Source organism: Puntigrus tetrazona, chromosome 16, assembly GCF_018831695.1.
Source record: "Puntigrus tetrazona isolate hp1 chromosome 16, ASM1883169v1, whole genome shotgun sequence".
Classification (NCBI taxonomy): Eukaryota; Metazoa; Chordata; class Actinopteri; order Cypriniformes; family Cyprinidae; genus Puntigrus; species Puntigrus tetrazona.
Window position 1 is genome coordinate 12,825,632 of NC_056714.1, and position 12,969 is coordinate 12,838,600.

At 37.5% G+C, this 12,969-nt stretch overlaps 1 protein-coding gene across 4 annotated transcripts; it reads left to right on the plus strand.

The window, feature by feature from the left end:
• Positions 1-45: 45 nt before the first annotated feature.
• mrpl13 (mitochondrial ribosomal protein L13) lies at positions 46-12,881 on the plus strand. Of its 4 annotated transcripts, none has more exons than XM_043261942.1 (7): positions 104-223; positions 822-945; positions 2,321-2,414; positions 2,694-2,754; positions 5,198-5,284; positions 5,646-5,767; positions 12,729-12,881. In XM_043261942.1, exons 1-7 carry the CDS (start codon positions 197-199, stop codon positions 12,751-12,753), a joined length of 540 nt encoding a protein of 179 aa, XP_043117877.1. In that variant the 5' UTR covers positions 104-196; the 3' UTR covers positions 12,754-12,881. The 4 variants fall into 4 exon arrangements, with proteins under 4 accessions (XP_043117875.1, XP_043117877.1, XP_043117874.1 ...); XM_043261941.1 differs by lacking the exon at positions 104-223 and adding an exon at positions 472-519; XM_043261940.1 differs by lacking the exons at positions 5,646-5,767; positions 12,729-12,881 and having other exon boundaries at positions 46-223; positions 3,961-5,229.
• The last annotated feature ends 88 nt before the right edge of the window (positions 12,882-12,969 follow it).

The window sequence follows — 12,969 nt, forward strand, 5'->3', positions numbered from 1 at the left end:
GGTGAACTAAACACAAATTAAAATCAAATATTAAGGTTGTTCTAAATTACATTATTAAAGTAAAATAATCTGAAAGCGTTAAAAGCATAACTATGAAATATGGAACCACATTTTCATTCTGTTGGTGGGGGGACGTAAATTGCTGCTGTACCGCTATAGCCACATTGAGGTCAAATTTATCAAATGCTTATTTAAAATGTCTAGTTTTTCGAGATCAGCCCAGGCAAGTTGTTTATTTTGGCTTACTGTCGTATTGGTCAGATGCAATTTATAAATATATTACGCTTTCAGCCATTTCTTATCGTATGGAAACATGATCTTTCTGTTGAACTTGTGCGTATAATGAACAAGCGTATACTGATATATAATGTATATAACGAGTAACGTTATAACGTCTGCACTTATGTATATGGATCTATTTAATTAGCATTGTAAATTTATTGTAGTGTAACGCTGAACATTCGTGACTGTAGATGAGTGTGGTAAATGTCTACTAATGCATTATTGGACCGCCGTCAGGTAAATTGTACAGTTCTCCAAAAAAAGATTTTTCTTTTCTTTCCTCAACTTCACGTCGCCCCAAATCTGTATAAAACGTCTTATTCTGTTGAGCACAAAATAAGATGTTAAGCGGAATGTTACGGAATGCTCCGTTCACGTTCCTTGCATCTTGTTTCCTCGCGTTAAACTGAACGTTGACTGATCTGGCAACGGACAAAACAACTGTACTTAAACTATTAGTGCTAGAACTATAAGTGCTTGCGTTCGGTCATTCAGCTTGCATTTCATAAACTGCTTGCTCCTTTTTTTCCCCCCACAAGCAATGGGCGACCTTTGCGAGATCCTGGTTCCTGATAGACGCGAGGATGCAGCCTGTTGGAAAGATCGCCGCTTTGTGTTCAGTGCATCTTCAAGGAAAGCATAAACCCATTTACCATCCACTGAGTGAGTAAATGTGTTTACCAAGGCCTTTCTATTCATCTCCCACCTTGAACTGACTGGGAATGCGAAGTAGCCAAATGGCCACAAGATGGAAGCAAACGAGCACTGTTTTTAAATATCGGCCTCGATGTAGTGGAATGCATTTATATATTAATGTATGTAAAAACGCATTTATTGTAGTTTTTCATTGCCCCATTATGTGTACTTTGCCGTTTCTTTATATTGTAAATGAGATATTGCACATTGTATTATGTGTTCTGTTTTATAAAGCACGGACTATCTGTAATTTATGTAACTTTAAACTCAATATTTAATAATGATAATAAAAAAGAGCTTCACGTTGTAAGAGTAAACATGCTGCAAAACACATTCTCCAAAGCTGTGATCAAGGATCCATCCGTATAGATTCCTGACAGGAACTACGGTCCTCCCCTTGATCTGAATGTGAGAAGCTGCTAGCGTGGCAGCTAATTCCACAGAGATGTAAGGTGTCATGACTTCTGACTCCGACAGGCTCTGGAATTGATACATTAGTCTGGAGCTGCACGTTTGTGTGTGCCTGCAAGCTCGCTCGCTCGCTCGCTCGCAGACCCCGCTGATGGTGCTCGCTTCCTGAGACATGCTGGGAGTTTTTAATGAAACTCTCACTCTCTGATAGATGAATGAGCATAACAGGCCAAAAGATGAAAATTCAGCGCTGTGCGGTTATTCTGCCAGCCGGCAAAGTCTGGGAAAGGAGGGGCTGTGTTGTCATTTGCTGGGTTTAAAGGAATTTATGTTTTTGGGTAGGATTTTTTATTTTTTTGCTGTTGTTTATTTAGACCCGTGTGTAAATGTATAAACGTAAATATTAATTATTGGCATTTAATTCTTTTTAATTAATTAATGTTTAAAAGTTTATTTGTGTATGTGTGTATATATATATATATATATATATATATATATATATATATATATATATATATATATATATATATATATATATATATATATATAATATATATATATAAATATTATATAAATGAATATTGTCCTGATATTTAAAAAATATTTGCCTGTATATATTTAGATTTGTATAGTTCAGCATTGATCATTGAATCTGATCAGACCAGAGGCATCTCGTTTAAAAATGACCAAAGAGTTTGAATATTTTTCCTATTTTACACTTGACTATTCTGTAGGTACATCATGTACTGAGACTGTTGGGAAATGAAAAGTTTCAGTTTTCTAGGCTGATATGACTAGGAACTGTACTCTTATTCCGGCGTAATAATCAAAGAAGTTTGCTGCTATAACACGGCCGCATCAGGCTCCATATTTGTGTTTGTTAACTTGTTTATTTGTATCATTTACGTTATATGCATGTTTTGTTCCCAAGGTGATATCGGAGACCACGTGGTAGTCATGAACACCAAACACATCGCCTTCTCCGGAAATAAATGGGAACAGAAAGTGTATTCATCTCACACTGGGTAAACAGAGCCCTCTCCTTCCACATTCCAGCTCGACTGAGGACAGAACACGCTTTTTATACTCTTTCATTTATGCCTTCTTCTCGGCTGTGTTTTCTTTGTGCTGACAAAAAGCGAAAAAAGAAAAAAGGAAATCCGAGATCTGAACCACGCGATTTACAATACGCACGGTGCATGCAAAAAAACCCCAAAAAAACAATACACTGCTTCCCAGAATGTTTAGAATGTGACTTATAGGTATGATTCGAAAGACTAAAGACCTGCTTTCTCATCCCACAGCTACCCTGGTTCGTTCAAACAGGTCACAGCAGCCCAAATGCACCAAAAAGACCAAACAGCCGTGAGTATCCGTCTCTACATTTGCTGGCAATACTGACATTTCTCCGTGACCAGTTCTATTTAGCAGTGATTTTTACAATAACGACGTACCGCCGTCACTCACAACCTCGCCACCGGTTCAAACCTGTTCATAATTTGAATCAAATTGCCTTCCACCTTGGAGGGAGGGAGGTAAAAAAAAACGATTTCATTTATTAATTTATGTAAATGATGCCCAAATGTTTTTTTTTTTAATAATAATTTCAGATAGTAGCTTTCACCGAGCGAAATATTCCCTCACAATCAGCATGCCACACATTTGAATAATAATGCAGCTCAGACCCCGTATTGCCCAGTTCTCCGTCATTCTTTCGGTGCTTATCTGTCTCACTATTTCCCCAGTCTGTCCTTCACCGAACTAAGAAATTGTTTTCTCTCTCGGCGTCAGAAAGATTTTAAAGTGCTCTTTCGAGGCTCAAACACCTCGACATTATTAAAACAGCAGTCTTTTCTAGCCTGTCTGCTTCCAATATACACCTCTACAAGTGTCACCTGTCGCTGACGCGCCTGGATTGAAAAACACCCTCTCCGTCTCTCTCTCGCAGGCCTGCGCTGTGAATCACACCCTTGTGTTTTTGGAGAATTACAAATACCAGGCAGCTCGGATAATAGAAACGGCTTTAAGTCTTCTCATTATATTCTTGTGTTGGATTAGGATGGCGCTCGATGAAGTGGAAGTGCTATAGATATGGAATATATTAGAGGGAGATTATTTGTGCGCGTGTGTGTGTGTGTGTGTGTGTGTGATGATAGTCCAAGTCAGGACTGTGGTTATCGCATGTTTCTGACACATTCGGGTGATAAAAGTTGTGTCTTGCGATAGTGTCATACTCCAGTATATTAGTTTAAGAAGAAAGCCTGATATTAATAGAAAAAATATATTTCACCACTGTAGCAAGGAAAATGCATTCATCTTCTGTTGATAAGATATATTGAAGAATGCGTTTAAATAAATAATAATACTATGAAAGTCAATGGGTACCGTCAACTTGAGGATGACAGGATTTTCATTTTTGGATGCTTTAAATTGCTTTAATTTAAACCACATTTAAGATTTGTTTTTAGCTTTTATATATTTAAAAATAAATAGCTATTGTAGAGCGCATATTCCATCTTTCTTTGCTGTCGTTCACCTCCTTAAAGTGACCTTGACCGTTCCGTTCAACAGCGACAGTCGGAGCCCATCCGTAGTCGAGGCACGCAAGCTGCTGACCCCGAATGGGTTTTCTTCTGTGGGATGCAACTGAAGAAGTATAGTGTATTTGCTGCACCATGGCCCAGAAAAAGCCAGCTCGGATTCATCCCGTGCCGCCCCACATCCTCTCCAGCGTTCTGCTCGTTCTCTGTCATTAACAAGATGAATGCTCGACTTGGGCTGAGTTATTCCAGTCGAGGGGGGAATGTATCAGGGATAATTGTGGATAATGATCAGAGGAAGGTGAAGGAGTGGTGAAGAGCGATACCCCCTCAGACAGCTTTCATCCATCAAACATCTACCAGACGGAGGAAAAGTCCCTGATTAATGTCCTGATGAAAGAATGATGGGGTCGGGTTGGTGTTTTGCGGATGGGTGGATGACGGGTCAGAAGTGGACACTTGTGTATTCATTTCGTTGTGGTGTAAGCAAAGGGACCGATATTTATTAGTTAAATTGTGACCAGTGCAGTGCCACACTTGCGTAGTATTTATGTGAATTTTAAATTTGACGGACATGATTGCTTTCACTTTTTGGTTGTGTTCAAATAACACAGACACATTATCCACCCTTTTTATTCCAATGTAAATAATAATACAACACCCATAAAAATAGCCTTATTAATGTAAAATGCATGTTGCGTTTTAATTATAAATGAATTTTAATAATTGTACATTAATTATAAATCATCTGTAAGCTAAATAAAAAAGGTTTTCCATTAATGTTATTACGATAGGACAATATTTGGCTAAGATATAACTATTTGAATCTGGAATATGAGAGCGCAAAAAAAATCTAATTATTCAGAATATCACCTTTAAAGGTGCCCAGATTAAGTTCTTAGCAATGCATATTACTAATCAAAAATTAGCTTTTGATATATTCACGATAGGAAATTTACTAAGTGTTTTCATGTAACGTGAACTTTAATATTTTAATGATTTTTGGCATAAAAGAAAAATGTTTAATTTTGACCAATACAGTGGCAATTGCTACAAATATACTGTCTGGTTTTGTGCTCAAGGGTCATTACATAATGTATATGTGTGTATTATATCTTATCTATCTATCTATGTTTAATTACTTGTTTAGGTTATTTATTTATTTACTTATTTTGAAAACAAAACAGCAGAAATCACCAAGTTTCCTTTAGAGAGACATTGACTAAACTCGTGGCCAAATCTCTGGTCTGTTTTTTTTTACCCCACAGATCATTAAACTGGCTGTATACGGGATGCTTCCCAAAAACCTCACCAGAAGGACCATGATGCAACGGCTTCACCTCTTCCCAGATGATGTAAGCTCTCCGTTGATGCTCTGATTTATGTCCATTGATGCGCTGTCCAAAGCTTGACATGTTTGGAAAGGAGAATGGTGTCAGCGTGTTTGATAAATGTTTCAGCAGAGGATGGGATGTATCCGTTTAAGAAGCTACATAATGCAGTACTACAGCTGCGTAAATAGTAAAATTACATGATGCTAATATCCTGCTGCGCAGTCACTTCATAATTCATCCTTATGAATCCATGTGATAAATAAATGTTTGAATACGAAATGATTTTTTTTGCATTATTATCTTTGGAAATCGGGTGGTTCTGTGAGTTCCAGTCAGACACCTGTCTCTGATCAGAGTCACATGTATGCGTGTTTCTTGTTAGGTTCTTCCTGAGGACATCCTGAAGAACCTGACAGAGGAGCTTCCTCAGCCCAGAGAGATCGCTCGGAAACTCAGCGAGTACACACAGGAGGAGCAGGACGCTTTCCCCATGCTCTGGACCCCGTGAGTTTTGCCTTTCACTGTGTTTTGTAGCCTCTCTTAGCCCTTGTTCCTGCTTTACTATATTTCCTCCCTGCTTCTGAAGAGCGTGAATCAGTGTTGTGTTAGATTTAGAGCCGAGTCGAGCTGCGGTCCGGTGCCGGGCGGTCTTCTGAGGGAGGGAGCGGGTGGATGGCAGTGTGGTCGTAAAGAACTGATGTTTAATAATCCATCTGTGAAGCTGCACCTTTCTGGATGGCTGCTTTGCTGGTCCCCACACTGCAGACATCCAATCAGATTTATGAGAGCTGAGTCACCGGCTCGGAGGCCAGCCAATCACACACTGCCTTTGAGGTCACAGTGGGAAACTTTGCTTTGCACACAATTTTTTTTAACCACTTTTCTGATAATAAAGTGGACTGGCAGTTTATTTCTTTAGAGTAGTGTTTTGCATCACCGCAGCCCAATAAACAGTGTTATACGGAAATAGTCAAAAAAACGTATGTTATATAAACGTAAATATTCACTACAATTCAAAGCCTTTTTTTCTAGAAATGTATACTTTTATTCAGCGAGGACGCATTGTATCAGTAGGTAAAGTGGAATTAGAAATGTATATTTTATGAAAGATTTCTCTGCTGTTCATTTGTTTCATAAAATAATCATTTTATAATCATCAAATAATCATCAGCAGTACATGTTTCAACATTGATTACATTTTACGATATATTACAATAGAATTGTTGAAAACTCTAATAATATTTCAAAATATATTATGCATATATTATCAAATAAATACGGCCCTGAGCAGAAGAGAACATAAAAAACATACTCAACCCAAGCTTTTGAACAATAGTTACATTTATATTAATATATAATTTTGTCAAATACAATTAATTACATCCAAAATAAAAGGTTTTGTTCACATAATATAACTGCATGTACTTTGTATATTTATTATGTATGTATAAATATACTCTCAGTATACTTGCAGTATATATTTAAAATAAAGTGTGTGTGTGTGTGTATATATATATATATATATATATATATATATATATATATATATATATATATATATATATATATATATATATATATATATATATATATATATATACACACACACACACACTAAGTTTGAAAAAAATATCTAGTTCAAGTACCCTCTGTGTTACACGTACACAAAAAAAGGTGTTTCAGAGGTCAAGCGCTGTGTATGACATGCATGCCTCCTGAGATACATTTTCTGCCTTGTTTGGCAGCACAATTTAGATCCTCCAAGACATTTCATATCGCTTGAGATTGTTGCTGCTGCTGTACTGCTGTTAAACGCCTCATAAACCCTTTACATCTGTGCAGATTGTCCCGCAACTATAGTCAGTAAAGTTTCTCATCCTGAGTATTTCATTTGCCCAGAACTCCCAGCCTGTATTACTTCTGGACTTAATAGTCAAAAGTTGTGGAATAGTAACACTTTCCTAACCAAAAACCAATTCTCTGCATTTTTAATTTAGGCATTTTTTTATTTCTTTCCCGATTTCTGACATAAGGGCATTGCTCTCCCTGTGACCTTTTGTGAGCCTTTCTACTCACGCCACAGGTGACTGATGAATTCATTATAATCGGTATCGTACAAGTGTGGTCAGACGAATCTCAAGGTATGAAACGTAATGGCTTTATGGGTGCCGTAGAAGATATTGAGATTTGGGAAGTGCAGTACTACTTGGGGAGGTATAAAAAGATGATAAGAGTCCGGAGGTGTGGTGCGGCCCTGGGGCTGCTGAGAGAAGCTTTCAACTGTCTCGCTTCAGCTCAAGGAGATTTACCCTCTCTCATTTTCTGTAGATATCATATTACTTTAATGTAAAATCACTGAGCGCTGAAAGGCAAGTGACACTCTTCCTCAGTTGGATTTAAAGGTAAACAGTGTTACAGCATTTCAAAGGCGCTTTGCTGTGCCAAAAGATGTACACAGGAAATTTGTAGTTCTACTCATCAAGGAAAGCCGGAGTGCTATTACTCTTCAAAGTGACTTGTTATTTTCACCTGGCAAAGGATGAGTGACAATAAAATGTTCAACTATGTATTTCCTTCCTGCTAGAAACAGTCATTTGGTTCATTTATGCACATGATTTGATAGTTAGCAGCCGCGCCGTTCTTTGGCATGAACGAAGACCTCTAACCACGAAAGCAGCGGAAACAGCCAAGTGAAAAATACTTTTAAGAACAATATGGCACACGTGGGCAGCGGAGAACAGTCTTTTTAAATATGTATGTTTTATTAGAAGGTGTGTAATATTCGTTCTTAATAATGAATCAAGTCTTCATGTTAAATTCAAGATCGTGGTTTGTAGGGAAGAGAATCGTAAACTACTGAATGAATTTTGGTTCTAATTCATCTTAAGGATCTGGGTCTTAGTAGTTGCTACTACTTTTCGGGGATAACTATTTGAAGAAGGAAAGAAAAAAAGGAATGAAAGACAATTTTAATAATAAGCTTAAATCGGTTTATTTTTAAAGTCGTTTTTTGGGGGGTAATGCAATAGGCTGCTAAACATCAGTAATATCAACTGGTATGTATTTATATCTTTTACACATTCTCACAATCAATGTTGATGCTTTTTATTCACCTGTAATGACAGACTCACAAGAATCAATTGTTCAGGATTCTAAATACAGTAATTGGTTGCTTTTGATTAATTGAGTTGACCCAACTCATAAAAATCAATTTCTTTAATAAAAATATTAAATTACATTTTTCTGATTTTGTCATTGATAATCACATTTGTGTTATCAGTTCGGTAACTGTGTTCCAGTGCCATTGAATATATTTTGCAGTATATTTGTCAGTAGGCTTATTTCCATAACCCTTCAAATTGCGCAAATTGTAATTAGGAATCGAAACTATGTCTATAATGTAAGCATGTCAATTTTGCAAAAACGCCTATATATCGCAAAAAACAATCTACACTACATGATGTGTTTTTTTTTATGAAAAAGGAATCATTCGCAAAACATGCACTGCTTTTTATAATCTATAAAATATAGCCAAAATCCAAATCTTCAGGGTATAAATTGACCAAAACCAAGGCTTTATGTCGGTGTTGGAGTCCCAATGTCATTTTTTCCCCCACTATAAAAGTCCTTTAAACCTATCCTAATAACACATAATGTCAGAATATTACCTCATATGAAGGAACTGGTTTTCTTGAATTTGAGGTTGTGCCTCTATCAAAACGGGTCAGCCATGGTTTCGACATCATTTATCCCACATTGCGTTTTCTAGTCGTCCAGACAGCCGCTTTATTTAAGGGTTTAAGATCAAAGCGTGTGTGGTTGTTCTTGGCGTGTTGGTTAGTTAGGGGTCGCTGTGTGACACCCAGTGTTCATATTCCCCTCAAACAAACACCGAGGCGACCAACTGTGTCTCTTTATGCCTATATGGCTGGGTTTGTTTGTTGTCCCCATTGTATTATTTTACACAAGCCGATTCCTCCTGAGGAGCCACATGGAGCGTGTAATTAAAACATATCGGCGGGAAGGAGACGACAATGTGATAATGAGACAGGCAGATCTCCTGTAATTAAATTGGAGTAAAGCAACGTGATGTTTGTTTGGTAACATTTGATTGGCCGATAAGCTGGCGAGTCAAAACAGCTTTTTCCTCAACGGTCTGACCACAGCTGTAGTAAATATGAAATTAAAAAGATTGTAAATTTGACTTGCTTCAGCATTTACGGGGCATTAACTGGCTGGCAGTTTGATGCGTCTCTAGGCTCGAAGATTTTGAGAGGCATTGCTTTATTTAATGTGGCTGAACCACAGCTTTTCACTTCTGTGCCAAGAGATCTGAGAGTTTAACCTCATTTCACCTCTCACGCATAGCTCTCTCTCTTTCTCCCCGCATACACTGTCTTTTATGATTATAGAGCAATATGCAAATCTTAAATTAAATCATGTCATTTACATATTGTCAGGACGAAATGCACAGCCGACGATGACTCAGCCGTTTGATTTAAGCGTCACGTCGCGGTTATTACTTTAAGTTCCTGTAAATGCTCGTTTACACAGAGAACAACAGCTATACTAAGTTGTTCTAAAATATAAAAAGGTCGAGGTTATTTAAAAGATCAACCATCTACTCAACACGTGCACGACGCAAGTCATGGCATAATTTTGTGACCCTGTTGTGCATTTCTGAAAACGATCATTTTGTAAAAAGTGAATGAAAACATCCTGCAGAGTTTGAAATTTAAAAGAGAACCTTGCATGAAGTTGTCTCTCATTTTTAAACGAGCCCCGAGCCGTTTTATGCAGACGTCAATATGAAACATTAGCATATCGGCCACGCACTTGTCGCAGACGCAGTCCCGAATCGTTGGAACGAATCCGTAAAACAAATAAGGTAATGCATATTATAAGAAAACAAGTTTATTGACCTTGAATGCATGTCAACCTGTTGTTTGGGACTCCCAAAACCAAAATATGAACCTTTCATAACCCATAACCGAGGCACTTTAAGGCAGCGTTGATTAGCGTATGCAACAGTGGCACTTCATTTACATAGAATTAAAGTCTAACCTCATATTACCTAAAACACTTGCTTGATTCTTTTGCTGCCTTGTAAGTAGCAGAATGTCCTTCAGGAAATGTAAATCCGCTTGGTTTCATTCTCTTATAATAGAGTTGCTCTAATGAGAAACTTGGCTCCCAGCATGCAATTGGCTTTTTGGTCTATAGAGTTCAGCCAACAGTGAGATGTTGTCTGAAAATAATCAAAGCTTCCATTATTGTGGCGCTCTTGGAAATGATTTAAATGCTGAATTAGTAGGTGGCATGGTAATGGCTAGTTTACATGAATTACAAGGACTTTCAATCTAACACGTTACAATAAGTTCAGCATGAAACAGAGTTCCTAATTGATTATTGAGCATCTCCGTTTTGAATTTCTATGTCTTCCGTCAGAAACCTGATTGATTAGCAGCTGGCATCTATGGTAGAAATACAAGTCACAGAAAGCCTGCAGTCATTTGAAATACCAGCAGCTGACATTTACAATGTATTTATTAACTCAATCAGGTCCTTGTTTGAATCCCAATCTCCGGATTTGCTGAATTGCCAGTTGTTTTACCACAGCACAGCACAAATATGCTTTTTTGTATGTATGCCAGTGCCTCGACGGCACAAACGTGAGTGTGAGAGCTCTCAGATCTTTATGTTTCTCAGACAGCGTTTGTCATGTATTATTTAAAAACCTAGAAAAGCAATCCTCTCAGGTCTGTCTCTAAATGATGGAAATGTGTAAAGATTCTGAGATGTTAAACCTTGACTTATTTTTTGTAGGTTCAATCGCATTCGTAGCACTTGATTTAATTGCTTCTTATTAATTGGTGATAGTGTCGTAAAAAAATATATTTTATTAACTCATCTTGGTTTTACTATAAATGTAAATGTAGTGCTTAATTTTTTTAATTATTAGTAAAAATGTCATAATCAGTCGTGTATGTGAATGTAGGGACGTGAAAGTGGCAGATAATCATGTTAACACAAACTTGTAACATCATGTTAAAACAGGCTGGCAGACTAGTAGTTATGGAAGTACCTGACGGAAGCTACTTATAAAATATCTGAAGTTATATATAGCCTAAATTCACAGACATATTGCATTTTTCCATTATGATTCAAACCGCGAAATGCCCTTCAGTGTTGGACATGGTAATATCAGCAGTGATCAGATGCCATCCTGAGGCAGTGCTTACGATGGTGACAAGGTGACACTGTTGTCATGGTGATGGATGTGTCTCTGAGTGAGACCCTTAATGTGGGTCAGTGTCATTACTCTGCGGGCCCCTGGGCCCCTGACCCCTCTGTCCCTCTTTGGGTCAGTCTCTGGCTGGACAGTGACAAGGTGTTGAATTTTTAACCTTGAGATGAAATTTCGTCAGTACCAGATGGCATAGCTACATGTGACATCACGGACACACTAGTGTTTTTTTTCAGCATTTTGGGAAGTTTCTTTTACTCGGTAAAGTTTGTGATTTATTGTGGAATATCCCGAATCTAAAGTTGACGCAGTCTGATAGGTCTAACTCGATCTGACAATCTTTTTGTATCAGCGGCCAATGAGCTTGCTGCTCTACATTCAGATACTTGACTAATGCTTGCTGTAGCAGTGGCAGGATGCTTCAGAAACCCTCCGCCTTCCCCAGCTCCACCTGTATAGATCTGCTATAGACCCAGTGGATTCATGGGACGGATATTTCCAAGAGATGGTTTCTATGTAATACATTTTAAACAGTAATTAATTCTATTGATGTCAAAGCTGAATATTCAGGAGTCATTACTTGCATTCTCCAATTCGGCAATCATTGTAATATGTCGATTTGGTGCTGAAGAAACATTTTTATTTTCAGTGTTGTAAACAGTTGTGCTGCTTAAGAAGTCAATTTAACACATCCTTGGTGAATAAATGTATTATTTCTTTAAAAAAATGCCTGAATTTTCAACAGCAGTGTCGCTTTTTTTTAACGTTTCTAAGCCGCCCTAACAGGAACACATTTTAAATTAATTGTCATATAAATGAGAGGAAGCACTATGGGATGTCATGTCAAATTATGCATTGTCTCTCTGCTGACGTTCTTAAATGAAGTCAGCACAATATTTTGATCTTTTATGCATACCAAAAGGGTGTAGTAATCTAAGCGGGGAAACTTTTTAATTAAAATTTAATACCGGTGGAAACAAATCAGTATATTCAGTGATTAATTTTTTCTGGCTTCCAGGTTCAAAGTCAGAGGCGCACCTGCTCAACTAACAGCTTTACAAAATTGCTTACCCTTCAGTTGACTGTGATAATGTATTTGTTGACTACAGTTTGTCCAAATCAGTCTGGAAGGTTTAAGTTCCTGTAGGCCATTTTACAACCGTTTCAAGAAGGCACAATATTACTGACTTCACTTCTGTGTCTATCGTGTGTTCACAGGCCAGAAGACTACAGGATGAAATGACCGTCGTAAAGCAGTTTCCCAGATCTTCCCTTTAAGTCCATCCAGGAGTTTGAGACTCGGAGATGTTTGTTTTATATATATATTGTTATTAGTGTAAATTCTCAAGAAATAAACAGTTCATTTGTCAACTTTTTGCTTATGCTTTATTGAAGTATGGGTGCGTATCTAATAAAGATGAATTTCTGGATATTGTGTATTTATCTAAACCTCAGCCAA